A 27,022-nucleotide genomic window follows, 5' to 3' on the forward strand; every position below is an offset into this window, starting at 1 on the left:
ACGGATAGAAAACTTCACTCGGAGCCACGGATACCGTCCTCTGTGAACAGGAGGGCCGGGAGCCAGCTGGGAGTCGCGGGGAGGTGTAAAAAGAAAGTGAAGTCTTCAGATATCTGTTGGCAAATTATAATGACAAACTGGGGGAAATATGTGCAGTGCATAGCTCATGAAAGCACTTATTGTAAATGAGATAATTTAATCAATTATGTTTCCTAATGTACTAAACTGAATGTTTCATTTTCTGCTTCTGCACATCTTAAATTATCTTCAGGTGCTTTATGAGATTTAATCATAGTTAATAGAAACTTCATTACCATCAAATGTGCTTTCAATAAATGTTGTGTAACAATGTCAGGAGGTGCAGTAAAATATAGTAGGTTCTGAATGGCAAACACGCACCCCCAGAGTAAGACTGAAAAATGGTTGCGTTCAGACAATGAGATTCCTTGGAGGCTTCGGGATGTGGCTTTCTGAGAAGCTGTGAGCTGCTGAGGAGTGACTAGTTCAGCAAGTTCACCTCGGGGTGAAAATGATTTAGCTTCCCCTTTGAAAATAACTCAGAACCACATTCTCTCTTCATCTTCTTTCCACATAGCTGGTTTGTACTTAACAGAGATGCAAGCTAAATATGAATCCAATGAACAGTCCTAGAGTCAGTGGCCTCCAGGACATCTCCAGTTGAATATCTCCCAATAATCTTATCTCAACATTTTCAAAGTTGAATGCATCCTTGGCTTTCCCTGTTCTTACTCCAGTCCTGCTCCCACCTTCTCTAGCTCAGTGAATTCTATTCCACTAACTCAGTTGTCTAGATCAGAAACGTGAACAGCCTCCTATACCCCTCTATCATTTTCCTCTCCGTTCTCCTGCTCGATACCCAGTAAATCATTACAGTCTGACTGTTCTACTACCTAAGTAGATCTCAAGTTCATCAACTTCATTCCAATTTCATTCTACTCATATACACCCCTCCTTTCATTTGACAGCTGTTTATTGAGTGGTTACCACATGCTAGGAAATGTTCTAGGTGGTGGAGAGTCAGCACTGCACAAAGCAGATACAGTTTCTGCTTCTACAAAGCTCACAATTTTAGTGAGGGGAGGTAGAAACAAAGAGAAAATATGTAGTGCTAAATGCCATGGAAATAGAGATACATGTTGTGAAGAGGAATAAAGCAGGGTAAGGGGCTCAGGCAGGGTTGGAGGTAGTGCTGTTCTTTGTGTATTAAGTGTTCAGGGAAGGTTTTTTATTACAATTCCAAGTTATACTTAAGAAGAGAACTCAAGAAACATACATTCTGGATATCTAGGGGGAGAGTATTCCAGGCAAAGGGAACAGCAGGATGCAAAGGCTGTGAGGTAGAAGTTTGTGTGGAGTGTCTGAGGAACAGCAAGGAGGTCAGGATATCTGGAGCAGAGAGGCAAAGGAAGGAATCATCATAGCTAAGATCAGAGATGTGGGGTGAGAGGGAAACAGCCAAGTGTAGCCTAGGCCATTGTAATGACTTTGACCTTTACTCTGAGCAAGATGGAAAGTCATTGAGGGTTTTTTTCCATAGTGACACGACCTAATATTTTCAAGGATAAACTGTACTTGCTATGTTGAGTGTAAACATAACAGTGAATATGAGCAGAAGCAAGGAGACCTATTACAATGATCTACTGTAATAATAATCTATTACCATAATCTAGACTATTATAGTACCTTGGTTCGAGATCATTTTGGCTCGAGACAGATAGATAGCCTTAGAAATTGTAAAAACAGGTCATAGTCTGCATATCTTTTGAAGACAGAGTCAAAAGGATTTGCTGATGGATTGGATATAGAGTATGAAAGATAGAAAGGTGCTATGGACGATTACAAAATGTTGGCTAAGCAGCTACAAGGGATGGAGTTGCCATTACTGATATGGGGAAAACTTGATATAGCAAATATAGTGGGAGAATCAAGGGCTCAGTGTTACAAATACTAAGCTTGAGACACCTATTAAACATCTAAATGGAGAGGTTGAGTAGGCAATTGAATATATGAGTCTGGAGGTCAGAGGAGAGTCCTGGCTAGTGATATAAATCTAGGGCCTGTCAGTGGCCAGATGATATTTAAAGACATTAGTTTGAATGAGATCACCGGATAATGAATATGAATAGAAGCGGGAAGAGATCTGAGAACTGAGCCCTGAAGGATATCAACATTTAGAAGTAGAAGAGGTCAGAAGTCACTGTAGAGGAGACAGCAAAGTAACAGCCAGCATAGTAAGAGAAAAACTAAATGATAAGAAAATGGTGACCCAGGAGAAAAGTATGAAAGCTCAGGCCATCTTCATTCCTAAACAGGATTTCTAGTTTCCTCCCTGTCTTGCCCTACATCAATTTATCTGATCTTTTTAAAATATAAATTCTGGTGACGTCACCTGCACGTTTAAACCTCTTCAGTAGCTCAGCATTATTTTTAATATAAAGTCCAAAGTACTTAATATGTTTATGACCTGGTCTCAACTTTCTTTTTTAAATCATGGCAGCTTTGCTCGATCATTTACTTATTAGGTGTTTTCTTCCCTGCCCTCTTTCTATATTCTTCAGCCACACAAAGCTTCTTAGTTTTCTGAAAACCCCGTGCCCATTTTGGCATGTAATACTTACACATTCTGTTACTTCTGCTGAAAACTCTTTGCCTCAACCTAATCCTAAATCTGTTTAACTTAACTTTCTTTTCAGATTTCAGCGTAGGGGTCACTTCTTCTGCAAGGCCTTCACCACCACCCACCCACCCCAAGTTTGGATTAGTTGCTCCTCTAACTTGCTCAGTATCAGACTATTGCCCCATTTCCATACCTTATTTCTATTGCCTTTATACTGACCTGGATTCCCTTTCTAAAAGACATAATCTCTGCCTTCTGGTAGATGGTATAGAGTCATTTATCCTTATGCCTGTAGCATTTACCATTATGCCTACTGTGTATTAGATGTTCAATAAATATTTTGAGTTGTGGTCTTACATCTTCCTGCTAACTACTCTTTTTATTGTTTGAGCTTTTTATTGTTTAGGTGAAAATAATGACTCTCCTTCTATATATTCATTTTTACTCATTCATGTAGTAGATATTTATTGTACAATTATTCTATATAAATAGTCTTGGCCCAGTGAAACATGAAGGAGAAAATAAGAAATGCTTCTTCCTTACAACTTCAATACAAGGTAGTATGATAAGTGATTTGAAAAGGAAAAGAAATAATTTTTAATATTCATCTATTCTGTGCTAGGTATTAGATTAAAACTCAAAATGTATTCTTCCCAAAATTATTTCCATCAAAGAATGGCCTGAATGTGCCCTTAAAGTCTGAAAACTAGGTATGCTCTTCTCCTCACTCACAACATTCCATTCTGCATCTCTTCTCAGAATACACTGGCTTCATCTATAGTGGAAAAATGGGAACTCCTACCCTTTATGATCTTCACAGAGTAAGGAACTCCTCCGAAGATAGGACATCTACACTGACAACCTGGACATTCTTTTTCAGGCTGTGTAGACTTGAATAGCACCTCAAACCCATACAACTGCCTGAGACTTTGGGCCATACCTTTACATTTTCAACAGACTTCTTCTAGGTGATTCTAAGCTAACATTAGGCTACTGGCATCGATGCTGATCTAGTGATCAGAGTGATCAAATGCTTTAAAAAAAAATTTTTTTCCCTCTATTTTGCCCATCATTTTCCTTCATCTCCTGCTGATTATTTTCAATCACATAACTACAGCACTTTTCACAAATTCTGTGAGTTGGTTTGTCCTTCACAATCTTTCCTACTGTGAATCAATTCAACCCATATATATGTCCAACATTTGTAATTTTCTTACCACTTTCAATTTTTTATCATCACATTTTTATCCCAGAATTAGTGTATGCCTTTTCTAGCTACTATTTTCAATGATGTTATTGACTCTGCCCTTAATGGACATAATGGGATTTTGTTCATTGACTACCTCAGCACTAAGCCCAGACACAATAAGAAATTGATTGACCAGTATGTTCTTCAGCATCACATTAACACAGGTTACTTGTTAAAAATGTGAATTCACCAACCCCGGCTCTCTACCTGTTAGTATATTCAAAGTTTATTGAGTTTATATCTTTGATTTTTAGAATAGAAAATTAAATAGTTATTTTCTCAACTGCTGGAGTTCAAATCCTGTTCTTTTTTATTCTGTCCCCCATTTCAACTTGGTCTTCCTATCTGATGAGAAAAAGCACAGTTATTTTGCTGTCCAAAGGCAGAGTTACCAGATAAAATGGACCCCTACTTCAATTTGAATGTCAGGTAAACAAAAAATGCATTTATAGCGTAAGCATGTCCCAAATATTGCATGGGAAATACTTATACTAAAATTCATTGTTGATCTGAAATTCAGATTTAACTGTCATATTTTTATTTGTGAAATCTGGCAACTTTAGTTAAAAGAAGGAATAAAACATGTCTGAATAGTATGCACTATGAAGAAGTATTTTACAAATTAGATTATCTTTATTGCCAATCTTGGAAGAATGGTTAGAACTGAAATAGATATTAGAGGAGAGAAATATTAGATACTGAGAGGTAAGAGGGGAAAAAAAACAACAAAAAAAGTCCACTGAAGTCCAAGTTCTAGAAAAAAATGAGTAATCAGACTTGGCCAGGGTAGGGTCCACATGGATGAGAAGTAGGCAAAACCAGTTGAAAAATGGGACGGGCAGAACATAAAGTTTCTTGAGTTGTAAGATAAATCCCTGTTAGAGTGGACTCAGTGCATACTAGAAAGTCATTGAAAGGTATTGGAGTGGAAGTACAGAACTGTGTTTGGGAAGAGTAATCCGCGTGTAAAATGGTTCAGGGATCAAAGACTGGGAGCATGGGTACCAGGTAAGAGGATACTGCAATGCCCATGTCAACTGGGGTCTCTCCTGTTGAAACAGAAATGTGAGAGGCACTGGAGATACAGTCAGTAAAGCATGTAAGTGGTTTGGGGGAAAACCTCTTACACGCTTTGGAAGCAGAATGAAAAATGACTTTCAATCTCAAGTCTGGTGACTGGTGGTGTCTTTACCAGAAAAAGAACTCAGAGAATACAATATTTGAAGAGAATAATGAATTTGTAAATCAGATGACAAATTTGAGATGTTGGAACAACATGCAGGTAGTTTGGTCCATCAAGCAGGACATAAATATGAGATGAGGTCTTCAGACTGAGATGAGGCAGGAGATCTTGATTTGAAACTGGTATCAAGGGAATGGTTAGTGTGTGAGTTGGGAACTGTTGATGTGTGACTGATTATCCTATTAGGTGAACACAGAGAAAGGAAAAGGGGCCAAGAACTGAACTTTGAACTTTAAAGCCCGTTTGTAGAACTATGAGAATGAAGGGTAGCTACTAAACAATTAGAAAGGAAAAGGTAAGAGAATCAAATTTAAGGGGACTTTTCTTTTTTTTTTTCTTTCTAGAAGGAGGGTTGGTTATCCTTGTCTACCGTTGCAGAGCAGTGGTAAAGAATAAGTCAGAGAACATTGCTGTTGATGCAGTGGTTTAAAACAACTTTCAAGAGGGGACAGTGGTTTGGGCAAAGATAGACTTTAAAGGGTAAGAGAACAATCAAATGATAGAAAAACAGTGGACTTGTCAAATTATCCCACACCCTGGCAATGGGCTAGGCAACTGTAAAAAGAAATGAAGTAGGTCTGTAGGTTCCGATAAGGGAAGAGCTACAAGACATTGTACATGGAAAAAAAAAAAAAAAAAAGAGCAAACAAAGTGCTATAAAGGAAGTATAATCTGGAGCCTTTAGGGTAAAGAAAAATAAAGAAAAACAAATGGAAGACATTTCCTTTTTTTTTTTCCCCCCCTGAATGTTCTCAAAGATACTATCCAGAGTAGTTACTTTTCGATAAAGGGTAGTTGAAGGATATGTTTTCTCGTTGTGAAGTGTAACTTTTTATACTTCCTAAGACATCTTCTCATCTCATATATCTATTCTATTTATTCTTTTACTTTAACAGGGACAAAGGTTAGTAGGTTCGGGAAATTATGGAACCTGTATTAAGAAATGTTTTACGTTAAAAAATGCTTCAAGTTATTTTAAACAAAGAGCTAAAAGTTCTGTGGACATAAAGAACACTGCATCTTCAATTAGTTTGATTAGAGAGTAAGTTGGGGGAAGGACTTGAGAAGTGATGAGGGAGGCTGCACTACGTTTGTAGGCAGAGGGCAAGGCTCAGGTTTGAAGGAAAAGTTTGAAGATACAAGACCAAAAGGGAATCAGGAATGAGGCCAGGTCCCTGGGGAGGCAGGAGAGGGTGGGATCCAAGCTGGTCTGACACAGAAGAGGAGTGCCTCTTCAGGGAACAGAGAAAAGGAAAAATGTGTGAAAGAGCAGAGGAATTTTGAGTTGTAGGGGAGTAAGCTCACATAAGAGGACCACTATTTTTTTCAGCTGAAAGAGGGGCACATAAGAAGTGGGGGACTTGAAGAAAGGAAACAAAGTTCAGAGTAACTGTTTGGATGAAAACTGTTATTTGGTCATAGGACATGAATAAAATAATTATTCAACTGCAAAGAAGGCCCAGGTAAGGATGCATAGCATCAGTTTCTTGATGATAGCTGCCAGTATGATTTGTGGCTTCCTCCAGCAGGGCGAGTTAACCTGTGTGCCGGCATATACAGAGCAGAGGGAAGAGGCAAGAAAGCCATACGGAGTAATGGTGAAACAGCTAGTGAGTGAAGACAGATGTGTGTTCAAACCCTGGTTTTGCCATTACCTAATTATGAAGCCTTGAATAAATTTCGACCTTATCAGAACATGTCATATTTGTAGAAGAGAAAATACCGGGGTTGCCCAAAACATGTATACACGTGACTTGTATTCATCTTTTGTTACTGGTATATATTGAGTATTACAATTTTAACACAGTGTTTTCCTTTCTTAAAATGTGCGTACATTTTTTGGCACCCTCTGTAAAATACCTACTTCAAATAGATTTGGTTGTGAGGATGAGAATGTGGTACATCTGTGGTTCTCAGAGAATTGAGCACAAGTTTAGTGCTCAATTACTGGGTTACTCTTGTCATCAAGAGGGAGTCAGGTAGTGTGATCAGGACAGAAATTAACTGCTGGACAGGGACTGAGCCTGGCCTAACCCATGGATTCTCGAGCCAGACTGCCTGGGACTGAGTTCCAGCTCCACTCCTTACCAATCCTGAGGCTTTGAACAAGGCAGGTGATTTTCTTGCCTCTGTTTACACATCTGAATGAGGACTTTTTACAAGGTTGTTGAAACATTAAAAAGAGTTAATAAGTGTAAAGTACCAGAACCATGCCTGGATTATAGTAGGTGCTATTTAAGAATTTGCTATTACTGTCATTAATTACACTAATAAAACAACAATCATCACAATAACAATAATGAGGTTTTTGAGGATGTGAGATTAGAAAAGAGGCCAAGATGTTGATTGGTGAAGGGCTTATGAGATTCCAAGCAATGCATATATAATTGGAATTGCTCACAATGGCTGACAACGTAAAAGCTATTTTCTCGTGTGTTAAAGGAAAAAATAAAATAAAATAAAAAATGTTGCTTCTCGCAGACAGCAATTATAAACAACTCTAACAATAACTTCTGTTAATATCATATTTCAGCATGCAATTAAATCTTCTGGCACATCACTCTGTGTCCCCAGCGCTCCTTAGGCGGGGGTGGAATAGGGGTGCAGGTTGCTGAGATGGCCGTTTCCAGGCCTTCTGTGGGGGTCTAGAATTGTCGCTGGTTCTTTAGTTTTCCGTTTGTTTGCCTCTCCCACTCCCTCTTTGGGAATATTTATTGTGTGGATTCTTTGGTAATTCACTGACTCATACACACCAAGTTGTTTTGTTTTCCGTTTTTCTGAAAGGGAGCAATGGTCATTCTCCAATATCTACTAGGAGTAAAATAGAATAGCATATGTTTTGAAAGGCATTTGCTATTCTCCTTTATTAATTTTGAGTAGCTATAAAATAGATTCTAATCTAAGGCATAGTTAAGCGCATAACATGGGAATTAGGTATGTTTCCATTAGCAAGTGGCATTAATATGTCTTTCAGATGGGAGTCATGTGAAGAGAGAAAGGCAAATTAAGTCAACAGGCCTTCTATTTAATCCTTTGGGGACACTGGATACTATAAATGACTAGGTATGATTATAATTCAAAAAGCCATCAAACTCGTTAATACCTATTCTTTGAACTATGAAGTTCAAAGGGGCTTTGAAAGGTCATTTAGCTTTTCTCACTAGCTTTGACCAAAAAATAAAATGCAGACTATTGTAAAGTCACGCTGTTTTTTAGAGACTTTCTGAAAGGAGACTTCACAATCTCTCTCAGAAATACAGTGCAGATTTTTAACAACCCTCATTGTGGAAAAGGTCATTTTAATATCTAACCAGAGTCCCAATTGCTATAATAAAAGGCCATGTCCTCCTTTTCAGTCCTTGTTAGAGATGGCGCAAGAGTTGGTTACTAGCTTCATCATAAATGAAGGGTCACTGGGCACCTACTGTGGACTTATTCTCTTCATATAACAACGCTTTCTGCATTAAAGATCTCCACAGTCACTGTACAACTCTCTTTTCTCCAGGCCAAATGAGCCCATAAACATTTCCTCCCAGGGTCCTAGTTTCCAACTCTTTGTTGAACATATTCGTCAGTACTTTCTGAATCATTTGGACTACAAGTGATTTCTCAGTCAGTTCTTAAAGGTTGTGTTGTTTGTTTTTTCTCAAACCTGTAGATTATACACAACCCTTAATTCTACCATGTGTTGAGTCCTTCCAAGCTTTGCCTAAAGCTTTTGTGACTCTTGGATAGAGGAAAATAGCGATGAAGACACAGGGAAAACATCAATAAGACATTAATATGTATAGCTTTGTCTATGAAACAGAAAGTCAGAGAAAAGTATCCTGTGCCCATAAAAAGCAGAATAGCCTGGTCAGCCATGGGTATCAACACTTTTGTTCCAAATCACTTTGAGGAAACAAACCAGCACCACATGTATATGTGAGAGAGCAGACAGATATAAACATGTATGTATGTACATGTAAAGGAAAAGAGAGTCCCTGTGTCAGGGATTCTAAAATCAACCTCAGACTGTGATTTCTTTAATACTTCTCTTCCCAGTTTGAAGTCAAACTAACAATCAATAAATAATTGCACAGAATGATTTGCAAACTTCTGTAGGAAATTGTAGCGCGATTTTGCTGTTAACACCTTGCGTACGGATCACGAGAATCTTCACGAGGGATTTAAACCCCGCCGTACGCAACGTGTTAAATAGTTTAAAGCAGTTAGGAAGAATGCATTGGCATGCAGATAAAATTAACAATAAAAAGTATGATCCAAAATGCGCTCTAGGAACCATAAGTGACATAAGAGTTTAGAAGACCATAGGTTGGCAGGGTTGGCTAAACTGGCCAGGACAGTGACTTTCTTGGGGGAGGGGGACCTTCAGCTGGCATCTGATAGATGGGTAGACAGAGATGGCTAGTGTCTAGAGGTGTAATGGGGTTGGAGGAGATATATCACAATGACCTGTCACTGTAATATGAAAGCTACACAGGGCCTTTTGCTAGCAGGCGTCCACCTAGCAGGAAATTAATTATAATTGAATCTGGGGTATATGGCAGTGCAGCAAAGCGAGGAAGGGCACAGGCCCTGGGAAGTGCCTGTACCATGTGGTCACGTGGCTAGAGCAATTCCCCTGGGAAGGAGCAGTAGTGGCTTATGGTATCCTTCTGACAATAGCTGAGTGTGTGCCACACATATATGTGATGATTCTACAGTGGCACCCCTCCAAGTGCCCATGTGTTCACAGACACATACATCCAGCTTTCTCCCTTCTCCTATGAGACTAGTGGAAAATGTGGAACTACACCTCAGGTTTTTCTAGGGACAGTCCTGAACACATATGCAAAGTGAATCAATGATGTTTGTAAACACACAGAAATCCTTACAGGGAAAACTACTCTACTTTCCTGGAAGGACATAATTATATGATGGTGGGGTAGAGGGGGGAAACAGAGATAAAAGAATGGAATGAAGTAGAGAAGAAAAAAAAAGGAGAAAGAAGCACTGTGATTCAACTTTAGAAGAATTTGAGCTCTGGGTAAGGATGTCTGGTTAAATCTCTTGAGATATATACATGTTGCTTTGAGTACTTGTATCTACCTCTGTAGCTGCACCTGGATGCCAAGATTTACTGCTTTTGTACAAGAAACAACTAAGAATATGGACCATGTGTTAATTCATCCATGCATCCTCATTTCCATTACATAGTTGGCTCTCAACAAATGTTTGTTGAGTGAATGAAAATATTAGGTCTTGAACTTTCTAACTTTATCTTGTAAAATAAATACCACGTGGCGTATCTTTCTGTAGGAGTCCATTGACTTCTGGCTTTAGATCAGACTGTTCCACCGAGTGCCAGGGTGAGCCTTTTAAGCATGCAGTGTTCCCCATACAGGTTTCTCCCTTCTTTCCACACCCTATCACCAAAGTCCTTCTACTCACTTTTTTTTTTTTTTTTTTTTTTTTATAATTCTATAATTCAGTGTTTCATTCCCTTGACTTAATTCAAATAGATTCTGCAAACATTCCTGGGAGAGGAAACACAATGATCCATATAAAACCTCAGTATCCATTTAAACCTCAATCCGAATGCATATTTAAAATCCATTCCTGGGGCCGGCCTGATGGCTTAGGCGGTTGGAGTGCTGTGCTCCTAACACTGAGGTCACTGGTTTGATTCCCACATGGGCCAGTGAGCTGCGCCCTCCACAGCTAAGATTGTGAACAGCAGCTCTCCCTGGAGCTGGGCTGCCGTGTGCCGCCGTGAGCGTGAGTGGCCGGCAGCCAACAGACTGCCTCAGCCAGGGGGGAAGTGCAAGGCTCATAATGCCAGCATGGGCCAGGGAGCTGTGTCCTATACAACTAGACTGAGAAACAACGGCTTGAACCGGAGTCGGGGAAAGGGGGCAGAAGAAGCGGGGGAGGGGAAATAGTCCATTCCTAAAAATAGGACTTATATCTGGAGGAAGGAGGAGAATTCTGGGTACCTGGTTACCTGGGTAAGAAGGGGGTGAAAACAAAGATGAGAATTCAGAGAAGCAAAGACAGTTTGTTCCTGCTGCTCAGTTTTATCTCAGGATGTTCATGTTCAGTGATGTTCATTTTCAGTGGAAGTACTTTGCCCTGGTCATCCTCCTGGCTGCTGACCCTTCCTATTGTACTACCTAGGAAGCTAACAATGTCTTTGTCTGCACTTTGCCAACTCAGCAACAGAGCAGCTGTAGTCAGTATACTGCCAGCCTGTTTCTCTGTATGTGCTCAGTTGCTGAGCAGGTGTGTTCTCCCCAGATACACCTTTTAAGAGGATAGTGCCATCAGTCATCAGTGCCCAAGGAACTGGAGGGAAGGGGAAGAAAAGACTAATTGGTTTCAATCCAAAGTTCTTTCGCTGTTCCTGGTACCCTGGCTGGCACTTTCTGTCAGGCTTTGTGTCCTCTCTCCTCTGAGCATAATTAATTATTCCCTCCAAGGAATTTGAGTACAGGGAGGGTGATAGCCTAAGTAGGACGATAGCTACCCTTCTCTTTGTGACATAGGCAGACATTTGAAGTTGGCGTCAACCATCGTGCCCGTGTTTCTGGATGGTCAGAAAAGACGGTCACAGACACCTCTGTCTCTACCCCTCCTCCATTTGGGCCATCACAAATTGGAACCAAAGTTTAAACAATACCCTGTTTCTCAACACCTCCTAGGCTGTTGCGATTATTAAAAGTGTCTGATAATCCTATGACCTTTTAGAACCTGACGATTATGCTGTCCCTTGCGAATTATTTTTGTATGTTTAATGCCTTATTGCTGAACTGGTTTTGCTTGATTTCCTTGTTCACATTTTCATTTGGTAACATCTTATTTTACAGTACACTAACTTTGTTGAAAATAAATTCACTTGTGTGGTTAGTATTACTCATTTGATAGCATAAGTACCATAAGTACCATATTAGGGTACAGTGAATGCATAGTAAGTGCCATGCAATTACAAGGTAAATATACAATGGGTTTATTTTATCCTCTAAGCCCAACACAGGGTGACACAGTAATTACTTTTGGACCTATTAAGTGTACTGACCACATAATCTGTAGGGAAATTAATTATGTAGTTAGCATTTGCCACCTTCCATTTCCACACACTTTCCAAGGTTATACTTCTTTTAGGATTATATAGTATTGAATAAGTCTCATTCTGAATAAATCTCATTATGAATCTTTTCAGGAATGAACCACACCCAATGTGCATCCAGCAAAAGAGTTGGAAAATGGCTACAACTTATCTTGGGGGATGGGGAGACACGCACATTTTAAATTCAAACTAACGCTTTTATTTTTGCTTTGCCCATGCATTCAATAGGATGGAGTAGGAGAGGTATGGGAGAAAACAGCATGTGCCCTCTTAGAGACCAGTCCTCTTCCACCAAAAAGTATTAGACTCTAGCATTTCATTGGTGCTAGAAAACATTTACCATGGACATAAGAGTACCTAGGACCAAGACTTTTTCATAGCTCACAACAGAAAGTGTCTCATAATGATTGTATATTCCCTAAAGCAATGTTGTCAATGTTCTCTTAAACTGAATGATGTGTGCCAAAGCTAAAAGTCATAATTGTGAGCGCTGGTCTTCTCTCTCTTGACTCATAGACCATGTGTTATCTTCTCACCCTAGACCGTTCTCTGTGAATGCATGTGCCTCAGGTCATATAAAAGCAGAGCCGTTCACCCATATTTGTCATTGTATGTGGGTCTCATATCTTTTCTCGAATAAATATAAAATATAAAAAACACTTGTCAGGTAAATTTGACTTTCTAAAACAAGTAAATTAAGAAGTTGCCTGTTTTTACTTGAAAAATATTATGTTACTTGCAAAATTGATGTTCTTCAAGATTCTATTACATGGTAAGCTACCTTAATGCAGTTAAGATATTTGACTAGCATCCTTTTGATTTATACAAGGTATTTTATAATCTGCTTATTGTGTTAAAGAGTTTAACTTGTGGCTAGCTGCATATGTCATTTTCTCTGAGCATTAGCTCCAAACTCCCAATAGCATTTCATTTTGTATCCTGGGGTGGCTTTTTGTCTCCGTGCCCATGTTGGCCATTTAGGATTTCTCTTGTGTCTTTCAGGCATTGAGAATGCCAGCGACATTGCTTTGTACTCGGGTTTGGGCGCTGCAGTCGTGGCCGTTGCCGTCCTGGTCATTGGCATCACCCTTTATAGACGGAGCCAGAGTGACTATGGCGTGGACGTCATTGACTCTTCTGCATTGACAGGTGGCTTCCAGACCTTCAACTTCAAAACAGTCCGTCAAGGTCAGCGGCGTAGGTCCCCCTAACACCTCGTCTTCAGGACCACAGACTACACTCACACAGGACCCCCATACTCTTTGGCTCTGTGTGAACATAGCTCTTGGCACTGGGAGCCACTACCAAATTATCTTCACACTTAGGAAACCTGGCTCAATAGAGTAATCTGCCTATGTGCTTGGCTACTGTGAGGACAAATGGCTCTCAATTTACCATTAGCAACATTTTAAGCAAGGCATTTCTATTTTTTATATTAATCCCAGATATCCACATTTCTATTTTAACAAGCTGCTTTGAGGATGTATATTTACTTTAGTTAACTAAAATAATGATTATTAAAGGCTGAGGACAACTACTACCATACCATAACCTCCCACGCATATTTATGACACTGTTTACTAAGCGGAGTTATTTTTGTACTTCTGTTTTAAATAAGTAAAAGGACTTTAGAGGATATATGATGGGTCAGTTAGCCAGGGAAAAAATGAAATTCCCAGCGTAAATAATTTTCAGCTGTTGCCAAGTCAGGCAAGCTTTTGTTGTGGGGGAAGGTAAATCTATCATATCAAACTATAGCAATACTCATTTTTAAAAGATTCATTTAATTATCTTACATGAACCAAATTTATTTCTGATTGCAAGATAGGGATAAGACATACACAGCTTTTATCTTAGGAAAAAAATGAAACTTCCTTCAGTGAATGAAGATTTTTACTTTGACCCTCATTTTCACCTTTATTTCTGCTTATTGTGTGTCAATAATGCTTGTACCACAGGACTAGAAGAAGTTTTAACATCTAGGCAGTGACTGAGTAGAGACCAAGTTCTGAAGTGGAAACCTAAGCATGCTAGAAATTGGGAAATGGCCAGGAGAGAAAAAATGCTTTACCACTTGCCACTCACTTCTGAGCACCAAAGTTTTAGGTCTGAATCTGAATCTGCTTGGCTTAATATAAGGTTTAGTTTATATGATTTAATTAGAAATAAATTTATGAACAACTGATCTTTATACTACATAAGAAACTAGAAATAGAGAACTCCAGTCAAGATGACAGAGGAGGTAATCACTGTGCTCGCTTCTTCCAACGACATCAAAATTAGAACAAAAGTACAGAACAACCCTCAACCATCACTGAGAACCACCCGCAGACTAGCTGAACAGAAGTCCTGTAAGTGTGGACATAAGGAAGAAACCATATGGAGACTGGTAGGTGGGGCAGAGATAAAGAATAGGCAGTTCCCACACCTATGGTTAAGAAATGGGAGGGATATTTTGGCTATGAATATCCCCGAGAAGCGAGGAATCCCAGCCCCACACCCAGCTCCCCAGCCCAGAGCTCCACTGTTGGGAGGAGAAGTCCCATAACATCTGGCTGTGAAAACCAGCAGGATTGTGGCTGAGACAGAGGACTGCTGGAGACCTAGGGGTTGCATTTCCCAAAGGGACCATGCACAGATTCACTCATTCACAAACTCACTCACTCTGAGCTCCAGTGCAGGGACAGCAGCTCAAAAAGCACCCGGAACATACAGGTAGGAGGTGAATTCACTAACTTCAAGACAAGCAAGGTCTAGAGGGACAGGGATAAGGGTACCTCTTTCAGGGGACAGAAGTGCTGGCAGATGCCATTGTTCCTCTGGTGAGCCCTCACCCACCCAGCCAACAAGCACAGGCAACAGCTAAATCTGAGCTCTCTATTAATGTGGCTAACACCATTGGCCCGCCCTGGTGACTTTTTGAGGTTCCACCCCAGCCAGCTCACTTGCCGAGCCCAAGCCACTTCTAGCAGCTTTTCCACATAAGCAGCTTGCCTTGGCTCAGCTGCAGACTTTCCTAAAATCTCTTAAAGGTCCACAAATGCCAAACAAGCAGCAACTGGCCTAAACATGCCCAATACATCTTGATAAGCAGTCCCAAGCCCAGTACTAGTGGAAGCTGGCTTCAGTTCATAGCCTACACTGTCCCAGGTGCCTCAAAACATAGCATAGGCAGCAACTAACCATAGATCACTTTGTACCTCCTACCAGGTAGACCCAGGCTGGATATAGGCAGCAGTTGACCTTGGTTTGCATCAGAGCCCCTCCCAAGAGGCCCCAAATCCAATGGTGAGCTTCAGACCACACCAGATCACCACCCAATCAGCTGAACAACAAACACACCCAAAAGGCAGACTCAGCATGCAGCAGAACCAAACTGAGTTGATCCCACAACATGGGGTCAACCCTTGCACAACAACTTGTCCACTGTAGTCATGGCCATTCCTCACATTGAGTAATCTGCTAGGTCAGTTAACCCACTGATGTGCCAATTAACCCACTGATGTGCCAGTAACAATCAAGGCTCAACTACAAAAGTAGGGCACTCACAACCCACATTAAGGGATACCCCTGCAGTATCGGTCTCAGGTGACCAAGGAGACTATGCCAATGGGCCCAACAGTACATCTACTACAGAAGGCCACCCTGCCAACACTGGAAGACCTAACAGAACTACCTAATACACAGAAACAAGCACAGGAAATCAGCCAAAATTAGAAGTCAAAGAAACATGTCCCAAATGAAAGAACAGAATCAACTCCAGAAAAAGAAAAAAATGAAATAGAGACAAGCAATCTACCAGATACAGAGGTCAGAACACTGGTTATGAGGATGTTCAATGACCTTAGGGGTAGAATACATGAACTCAGTGAGGACCTCAACAAAGAGCAAAACATATTTAAAAAAAAAAAAAAAAAAAAAAAAAAAAATATATATATATATATATATATATATACACACACACACACACACACACACACACACACACATATATAAAAGAAATATATATATTAATACCATATATATATAATATATATATATATATATATACACACACACACACATATTTTTTTAAGTCAGAAATGAAGAATACAATAACTCAGGTGAAGAACACTTTAGAGGGAAGCAAAAACAGACTAGATTAAGCAAGAGAGTCAAATCAGCAATTTGGAAGACAAGGTAGTTGAAAACACTCAATTGGAACAGCAAAAATAAAAAAGAATTTTAAAACTGAGGATACTTTAAGGGACCTCTGGGACAACATCACATATACCAATATTTGCATCATAGGGGTACCAGAAGGAGGAGAAAGAGAGCAAGGGATTGAAAACCTATTTGAAGAAATAATGACAGAAAATTTCTCTAACTTGTTGAAGTAAATAGATATACACGTCCAGGATGCACAGAAAGTTCCAAACAAGATGATCCAAAGAGGCCCACACCAAGACATCATAATTAAAATGCCAAAGGTTAAAGACAAAGACAGCATCTTAAAAGCACGCAGAGAAAACCAGTTAGTTACTTACAAGGAAGCTCCTATAAGATTGTCAGCTGATTTCGCAACAGAAGTTCTGCAATCCAGAAGAGATTGACATCAAATATGCAAAGTGATGAAAAGCAGAGCCCTATAACCAAGATGCCTCTACCAAGCAAGGTTATCATCTAGCATCAAAAAGAGAGATAATGAGTTTCCCAGTAAATAAAAAATTAAAGGAGTTCATCACCACCAAACCAGTATTACAAGAGATGTTACAGGGATTTCTTTAAGGAGAGATCAAAACTATGAATAAGAAATGATAGGACAGAAAGAAATTCTCACTCACAAAGGCAAATACTTAAAGCAGTCAATCAACAAACTATAATGGTACTATTAGGGTTAAAAGACACAAGTAATAGATCATGTATATTACAACAATAAATTAAGGGCTATACAGAAACACACGCACACAAGAGAAGTAAGAAATAATGATACAAACAAACACGGAGGGGGAGGGTGAAAATTGTAGTGATTTTAGAATGTTTGAACTTAAGTGACCATAGACTTAAAATAGACTGCTATAAATATAGCTTGGTATATATACAGAATATATTAACCAAAAAATCTATAAGAGATATACACAAAATTAAATAAAAAGGAATTCAAACATAACATAGAAAATTATCAACCTACAAGAGAAGAAAGCAAGAGAATAAAGAACAGAGAACTCCAAAAATAATCAGAAAACAATAAAGTGACAGTAACTACATATCTATCAATAATTACTTTAAATGTAAATGCACTAAATGCTCCATCCATATACATAGGGAAGCTGAGTGGATTAAAAAAAAAGAAAAAGATCTGTATATATGCTGTCTACAAGAGACCTACTTCAGATTGAAAGACTCACACAGACTGAGAGTAAGGAATGGACAAAAATATTAAATGGAAGTGAAAAACAAACCGAAAAGAAAAAAAAGAAAACCCTGAGGTAGTGAAACATACAAAGTAGACTGTAAAACAAGGGCTGTAACAGAGAAAAAGAAAGACATTTCATAATGACAAAGGGATCAATCCAACAAGAGTACATAACTCTCGTAAAACCTATGAATCCACTATAGGAGCATCATTAGAAAAATTATCCAGACAAAAAGTCAACAAGGAAATGGAAACGTTAAATGACACATTAGACCAGATGGACTTAATTGATGTTTGGGCGACATTTCACCCAAAGCAACAGAATATAGATTTTTATCAAGTGCAAATGGAACATTTTCCAGGATCGACCACATTTTCGGCCAAAAAACAAGTCTCAATAAATTTGAAAAGACTGAAATCATAGCAAGCACCTTATCTGATCGCAGTACTATGAAACAGGAGCTCAATTATAGAAGAAAACAGAAAATACACACCAACACGTGGAGGCTAACGGATGTGCTACTAAACAATAAATTGGTTAGCAATGAGATCAAGGAAGAAATCAAAAGATACCTACAGACAAATGAAAATGAAAACAAAATGTCCCCAAATCTGTGGGACACAGCCAAAGCAGTTCTAACAGAGAAATTTATAACAATGCAGGCCTACCTCAAGAAACAAGAAAAATCTCAAATGAACAATCTGAATGAATACGTAAATGAACTAGAAAAAGAACAAAGCCCAAAGCAAATAGAGGGAAGGAAATAATAAATGTCATGGAGATAAATAAAATAAAATCTAAAATAAACAGTAGGAAAGATCAATGAAACCAAGAGCTGGTTCCTTGAAAAGATAAACAAAACTGATAAACCTTTAGCCAGACACATCAAGAAAAAGAGAGGGCCCAAATAAATATAATGAGAAATGAAAAAGGAGAATGGACAACTGATACCACAGAAATACACATGATTATAAGGAAATGTAAACAATCATATGCCAACAAATTGTATAACCTGGAAATAATGGATAAATTCCTAGAAATATCCAATCTTCCAAGGCTGAATCAGGAAGAAACAAAAAATCTGAACAGACCGATAACTACTAATGAAAATGAATCAGTAATCAAAAAAAACCCAACAAACAAAATCCTAGAACCAGATGTCTTCACAGCTGAATTTTACCAAACAAAGAATTTATATCTATTCTTCTCAAAACACTCCTAAAATTCTAAAAGGAGGGAAGGCTCCCAAACTCATTTTACAAGACCAGCATTACCCTAATACCAAAATTAGACAAAGACACTATAAAAAAAGAAACTATAAGTCAATATCCCTGATGAACATAGATGCAAAAACCCTCAACAAGTATTAACAAACTGAATTCAGCAATACATTAAAAAGATCATATATCATGATCAAGTGAGATTTTTTTTTCCTAGGATACAATATTGGTGTTAAGCATCCACCAATTAATGTGATACACCACATAAACAAAATGAAGGATAAAACTCATGATTGTATCAATAGATGCAGAAAAAGGATTTCACAAAATCCAACATTCATTTATGATCAAAAGTCAGCAAAGTGGGGATAGAGGGGACATAACTCAACATGACAAAGTCCATATATGATAAAAAAAACAGCTAACATCATGCTAAGTGGTGAAAAACTGAGTTTTTTTTCTGTAAGATCAAGAATAAGACAAGGATATTCATTTTCACCTCTTTCATTCAACATAAAATTGGAAGTCCTAGTAACAGAATTCAAACAAGAAAAATAAATGAAAGGCGTCCAAATTGGAAAAGAAGTAAAACTCATTATTTGCAGTTCTCTATCTATAGAGAACACTAAGGAATCCAACAAAACATTATTAGAATAAAGGAATTCAGTAAAATAGCAGAGCACAAAATTAATATTCAGAAATTGGTTGCATTTTTATACATCAATAACAAACTATGAGAAAGAGAAATTAAGAAAACAATCCCATTTGTAATTACATCAAAAAGAATAAAATACTTAGGAATGAATTTAACCAAGGAGGTAAAAGACCTGTACTTGGAAACTGTAAGACATTGAAGACGATGCAAATAAATGGAGGATATGACATACCATGCTCATGGACATTGTTAAAATGTTCATACTACCCAAAACAATCTACACATTCAATGCAATTTCAACTCAAAATACCCAATGGCGTTTTTCATAGAACTAGAACAAATAATCCTAAAATTTACATGGAACCCCAAGAGACCCCAAATGGCCACAGCAATCTTGAGAAAGAAGAACGTTGGAAGTATCATGCTACCTGATATCAAACTATACAAAAATGACTACAGAGCCCAGAAATAAATCACATCTATATGGTCATTTAATCTAAATGACAATGGAGGCAAGAATATACAGTGGGGTAAAGACAGTCTATTCAATAAATGGTATTGGGAAAACTGAACAGATACATGAAAAATAATGAAAGTAGACTGCCTTCCTACAACATATACAAGAAGAAACTCAAAATGGATTAAAGATTTAAATGTAAGACCAAAACCCATTAAACTCCTAGTAGAAAACATAGGCAGTAAAGTCTTTAACATTGCTCTCAGTAATATTTTTGGGGGTATGTCTCCTCAGGCAAGGGAAACAAAAGAAAAAATAAGTAAATAAACAAATATGACTATATCGAGTTAAAGAGTTTTTGCATAGCAAAGGAAACCAAAAGACAACCTACTGAATGGGAGAAGATTTCACCAATGATAAATCTGATGAGTGATTAACATCCAAAATATATAAGGAACTCATACAACTTAACAACAGAAAAATAAACAATCCAATCAAAAAATGGGCAGAGGACCTGAACAGGCTTTTCTCAAAAGAGGACATACAGATGGCCAATAGACATATGAAAAGATGCTCACCATCATAAATCATCTGGGAAATGCAAATTAAAACCACAACGAGATATCATCACCTGTCAGAATGGCTATTATCAAGAAATCAACAAACAACACATATTGGTGATGATGTAGAGAAAAGGGAACCATCGTGCACTGTTGGTGGGATCGCAAATTGGTGTAGCCAGTATAGAAAACAGTATGGAGATTCCTTTAAAAAATTAAAATAGAACTACCATCTGACCCAGAAATTATACTTTTTGGGTATTTTCCCATAGAAACACAAAACACTAATTGGAAAAGAAATGTGCACCCCTCTGTTCATTGTAGCATTATTTACAGTAGCCAAGATGTGGAGGCAACCTAGGTGTCCATCAGTAGACGAATGGGTAAAGATAAAGTAGGATATTACTCAGCCATAAAAATAATAAAATATTGCCATTTGTGACAACATAGATGGACCTCGAAGTTATTATGCTAAGTGAAATAAGTCAGATAGAAAAAAGCAAATACCATATGATTTCACTTATATATGGAATCTATAAGACAAAATAAAAGAACAAACAAACTGATATATACAGAGAACAAATTAATGATTGCCAGATGGGAGGGGGGTTGGGGAAACGGTGACAAAGGGGAAGGCATTAATATGTACAAAAATTGTCAGTTATAAAAATAGTTACAGAGATGCAAAGTACAGTTTAGGGAATATAATCAATAATAGTACAATAACTATTGTGTTTCCCCAAAAACAAGACCTAGCCGGACAATCAGCTCTAATGCATCTTTTGGAGCAAAAATTAATATAGTAAGACCGTGTCTTATATAAGACACGGTCTTACTATATTAATGCTTATATTATATAAAACTGGCTCTTATTTTACTATATAATATGAAACCCAGTCTTATTTTACTATAAGACCCAGTCTTATATTAATTTTTGCTCCAAAAGATGCATTAGAGATGATTGGCTAGGTCTTATTTTCGGGGAAACACAGTATGTATGGTGTCGGATGGGTACTAGACTTATTGGGGTGATCACTTCATAAGTTATATAAGTGTCTAATCACTATGTTATACACCTGAAACTAATATAATATTGTATGTCAACTGTAATTGAAAAAAAAATGTAAAGAAACTAGAAATTTATTTCCATCAAATAATAAGATATCACTGTCTTAGACCATAGCACTTGAAAACAGAGGAAAGGTGCAAGAGTTTTATGTACAAGTTCAGAGGCTTTGAGGTAATGTAGATGAGTGCAAAATTGCTATATTGCCTGGGTAATCAATTATTTTCTGAGTCTCAATTTATAGCTATAAAATGTAGATACTAACATCGACCTCAAAGGGTGCTGGTGAGGATGAAGTTACCTGGAATAACATGAGTTATAAGTCTTTTGTGTATGGAAGGTGCTCAATAAATGTAGTAAATATTGTTCTACAAGCTGGTTGTTTCCTCTTATCCTGGCACAGGATACTAGTGTGTTCCATAAAGCACCAGGAAACAGGCAAGAAAGGGGTGGTTCATTTAAGGAATGCCGACTTGCATAAGCTTAAACACATTTCCTTACTGTGTGTGGCTTCTCAGAGCTTATATGTATAATAAATCTCTGAAAGACTATGTAGGCTTTCCACACTTACATTATCATTTTAATTTTCTTTTGACCAGGAATCTCTCAAAACTAGTGATCTAAGCAAAAATCCTTTATAAAAACTCCACTCTACCCTGTATTTATTCTGCTAACACCTCACATTGATGCTCATGTGGTTCTCACCTCCATTATCTTAGAGATATCCCTTCTTGAGCAAGTACAGCCAGAGCCCAGGAAGGTGAACAGCGAGACTTATAAACAGAATACCGCACTTAACAGTAGACCAGGGATTTCCAAAGAGAAACTTGGGGTGATTGGATGATTGTCCCTGACCAGATTTGAATCAAGTTGACAGGCAACTTTTATCAACTGTGAATTCTGTCATTCATACCTACCATTATAATTGCATTTTCCATTTAAGTGATTAAGTTAGGCTTAAGTCTAACTCTAGGAAATGTTTTTGCTTCTTGGTTTCATATAAGTTAGGGTGGTCTTTTAAGAGTAGCCAGAAATTAAACTTCAGAAGGTGAAGGCTTATGATGAAATAACCATGGGACTCAGGGATACGATTTTTCAGGTCTCAGTGGAAATGGCTGCTCCCAACTCTTTTCAGATGTGAGATGGCTCTTAAGGCCTGTGTCTTGCCTGGGAAAACCATAACAAGAGCAAAGGTGGTGTCTGTAGAATTCGATGCTGTTCTGTTAAAAAGCACAGCTCATTAACTGTGCCTGTGTCTTGGCACAAGAGCCTCAGCATGAACAAATATCGCCAGGGAGGCTTTAGGTGTACAAGGTTATTTCACCTCATTTTGAACCTCTTCTTCTATGATGCCGGAATTCTTGGAGCATCAGAACAAGAGGTGGGAAGTGTCATGATTACAGATTTCCTGCTGGCTTTGCTACAAATTATGAAAATGATAAAACAATAGAGACTAATACAATATGGCCTAGAATTGCAATATTTTCAAAAATATCATACTTTAAACAATTTTGTCAGGCCCCAAAGGAATATTGTTTAATATGGTTTGGGTTTCAATTTGAGATGTCACATTGACGGACTGATATGGGTGGGAGGTTTGGGACTGAGGGTTATTTTGTTATTTACTAATAAATGAGATTACTTCATCACAAGAAAATATCACAGCATTTCGTTGTACTATTTGGCTTAGGAAAAACTGGTAAGCTCCAACAGCTGAAAAAAGTCCAATTTCTTGTGTGTTTTTAAAGATTGTTTTTTTTTTATTCCATTTGTTTTGACAGAAAAGAAGCCATTCTAAGCTCCTCCCCACATAGAATCTGAGTCTGTCCTTGTCCCCGTGTGGTGCCTCCTTTCCCTCTCAGAGTGACAGATGCGTTATTAGAGCAAATTGGCTACTCAGACATGGAGTGATTCATGAGGTCTCCTGACCTTTTGCTCAAAGGACACATCATTCCTTCCCCCAGTGCCAGAAACTGCCCAGAATTCCACGTGAGATGTGCTTTCACCGACACAGCTTCGGTTATAAACAGAACTACCTAGTCACCATGCTGTGTCATCTCTTGCCCTTTAAAATGAACAGATGTTATTTTTGCTCTGAACTGAATTATAAAACATCTTCCCTTTTTTTTTCAAGCTTCTCTTTGCCAGTTAAAATCACATAAACAAAAATACCTGAGCTAGTTGCCGGATGGAGTGCCAGAAATCCTTGTTTTGAAAAGAAAGCATGTAAGAAACTCTAGAAGTGAAAGATTTTGGTCAGTGGCATTCAGAGAATCACCTGGGAAAGCCAGATTCCAGGATACCAAGGCACTGGTCACTAAATGACCAGGCTAACAGCCACTTTGGACAGTCAGGCTGGCCCTGAATGGCTAGCTCTGATTGGAGCAGAAAGCCAGCACACTGGTTGCTGTGTAGTTAGTAGTAGCAGATGTAAAGGGGTAACTGTGATGCTTTTTAGTTTCTGAGTGACAGATCAATTTTCTTTTACCAGGTAACTCCCTGCTCCTGAATTCCGCCATGCAACCAGACTTGACAGTGAGTCGAACATACAGTGGGCCCATCTGTCTCCAGGATCCTCTGGACAAGGAACTCATGACAGAGTCCTCACTCTTTAACCCTTTGTCAGACATCAAAGTCAAAGTTCAGAGCTCATTCATGGTTTCCCTGGGAGTGTCCGAGAGAGCCGAGTACCATGGCAAAAACCATTCTGGGACTTTTCCCCATGGAAACAACCGCAACTTCAGTACAATGCATCCCAGAAATAAAACACCCTACATCCAGAACCTGTCATCGCTCCCCACAAGGACAGAGCTGAGGACAACTGGGGTCTTTGGCCATTTAGGAGGACGCTTAGTGATGCCAAATACAGGTGGGTGGTAAGTGTGCGTTTGTGTCTTCTCTAGCATTTATTTAAACATTTTTTTATTTACACAGTTACGTCCCACCAGATTCACTTTTAAATGTTTACCATCCCTTTGTCAGAGCTACGAACACCATGGCTCCATCAGTCTATTTGATTTATACAGCAAACCAGAACCAGCGCTGAGATTGGATTTTGCAGTCTTCATCTCAGCATGGACGGAACAGTTCATTTGATGCCCTATTATAGTTGACAGCCATATTTGCCCAAAAGATTTGAGTGGTCCCTAGAGTTTAAGCCCCTTTGATATATATTTCCTAGAACACAATTAGGAAGCACTGACAATGTTCTCTGACATGACCAACACATACTACGTTTGTAGCCAAGCGTGGTTTACGGACTAGTATGTCATTTAATGAACTGATACTCAGCACTGAACTTCCTCAGTAACCGACCAAAAAAAAACGCTGGCAGTGTCCAGAGACCTTGCTGTAATGTTACTTTATGATGAGCAATGATGAGAGATCATTATGGAGTTGCTTTTTTGAATTAAAACTTCAGGTCCAAGGCGATATCATAAGTACAATCCGTTCTGAATATTTTTTTGTTTCCTTTTTGTTGGAAGAAAAACTTTCTTAATGTTTTGACAAGAATACTTAAGGTGTACAGCCCAGATCACTTTTAAAAAGACATTGTGTCTATGGATTAGACTTCAGCGTTGCCATCTAAGAACTAACTGAATGGTAGAAGAGGGCACTCTCTCCTCTGATTTCTAAGCATCAAGAATGGTTAATAGGGCTCTGACTCATCCTTACTGGCTACTGAGAGGAAAGATCTGCAAGTATTGCCCCGGATCTGCAAGTATCACTCAGCTCCAGGTCAGTGTTGAGTAGGAGCCTGAGGGCCTCATCAGACTTTCCTCCTGAGTAGAGCTAACCAACCTCTCCAAGCAGAACATTTTATCTTGCAAAATAAAATCTGTACTAGAACTAGTCTGATGCTACCATTCCAGCTAACTGATCCTCCGTTGGCTTAGTGACTTGAGAGTGCAGTTTGTTTCAAGTTGATGAGTGTCGTCTTGCTCCCCTATATCAGTTGCTTCCTTCAAAACTTCATTTCAGGCAAATAGCCCTCCAATGCAGCTGTAATCATGATTTTGTTTTCTAAACTTCCAGTTCTCTAAATGTTCCTTGGTTGGTGTTTTAGCATATGGTAAGGATCTTTGTTTAAATATGTACGCTAGCTCTGTCTGAGTGTCAATGTGTGATGTAATCCTCCCAGGTGATATTGGCAGGTAGATCAATGTGGAATGCTTACCATGTACTCCTCTTGTCAGAATCTATGAACTGCAAGTGTGAGTTCTGGAAAAAAGAAAACTAAAAGATGCAAACCCTCTCCTTTCAAAGACAATAGGACATACTCATCAGAATCATATTTAGAAGCTGCACTTTGAGTTATTGTGCATTTATCTTATCTCCACATTCTAACCCAGTGCTTGGCATGTCTCTCAAATAACAGGCTCTCAGTAGTTGTTGGTTGAACAAATTGGACCACACTCTTCCTCCCTCTCCCCATCCTCATTCGTTAGTGTGTATTTGTATGTGTGTGTATGTCTTCACTTACATGTGGAGGGAGTGTGAAGCTCAACCCATTCACTGGCCATGTTTGTTTAATGTTCATCAAAGAAAGTGAGACACAATCATGATGACACAGATTGTTCTTTTTCTTCTCTTCTGACTTGAGAAGCACTTGTGTTGAAAATGAAAAGTTCTGAGAGCATTGTCTATGATTCCCAAACACTTCCTCCCTGAAGAGGCATTTTTAAAGTTGCTAACAAGAAGCCCCACATGAGATTGAAGCTGTTCACTGGGAATGGGTTTGAGGAAAAGTAAGTGTGGGGAACTGAAACATATGCTCTGTTATTTGCAGAACATAAATGCAAAATATGCCCTAGGGAGCTAAAGTGTAAAAAAGCAAGGCACAGCAATTAAATTGTCCTAATGCCATCCATCCCAAATTGTTGTCTGGTGTCTGGCAATGATTTCTGAAAAAGGTTGGATGGTCCCCACACTCTAGAAATCATTTATATGCAAAATAGGAAATAAGAAACTCAGACCAGTGGTTCTGTTATCATATCAAATAAAAGGCTGTCAAGGTAGCAGGTGGAGTTTGGGAAGGAGTATATTTTTCTTTAATCAAAGGTAACTGGGGAAACAACATTAAAAATAGATACTTCTTTAGGGGACAACTGGTATAAAGGTTTCCCACAGTGCTTTCATCCTTCGTGAAACGTAACTTGCCACCAACACTACAACAACCTTGGCCTCTGTTTGACTAGCTTCAGTCTCCATATACAATTTGCATGTCTGGCTAAAAGGAGGGAAATAATTTCAAAGGATAATCATACAGTTTCTGTTTGAAGGAAAGATGAAATAGTGTAAAGCTCCAATGATCCTGTAGATTCAGGTAGAATTTAGGAGTATTATGAATAATGTTTCAATCTAAAAATAGGGAATTAAGCTGACTTGAAAAGAATGAGATGTGATCTGCTGTACAAACAGCCCTTTCCC

General features: G+C 38.6%; 1 protein-coding gene across 11 annotated transcripts in view; it reads left to right on the plus strand.

The window, feature by feature from the left end:
- The window catches only part of UNC5D (unc-5 netrin receptor D), a 505,454-nt gene that overhangs the window by 414,527 nt on the left and 63,905 nt on the right, over positions 1-27,022 (plus strand). For 4 of the 11 annotated variants that reach the window (XM_019748157.3, XM_074329669.2, XM_019748160.3 and 1 more), the window contains 2 exons: positions 13,241-13,426; positions 24,084-24,461. In XM_019748157.3, coding sequence (XP_019603716.1) covers positions 13,241-13,426; positions 24,084-24,461 — 564 coding nt within the window. Of the gene's footprint in view, positions 1-12,466; positions 12,482-13,240; positions 13,427-24,083; positions 24,462-27,022 lie in introns of all 11 variants that reach the window. The other 7 variants (XM_074329670.2, XM_074329671.2, XM_074329673.2 and 4 more) reach the window with 3 other exon arrangements.

Source organism: Rhinolophus sinicus, chromosome 16 (genome assembly GCF_057876585.1).
Source record: "Rhinolophus sinicus isolate RSI-liver-muscle chromosome 16, RSI-T2T, whole genome shotgun sequence".
In the NCBI taxonomy this organism is placed as follows: domain Eukaryota; kingdom Metazoa; phylum Chordata; class Mammalia; order Chiroptera; family Rhinolophidae; genus Rhinolophus; species Rhinolophus sinicus.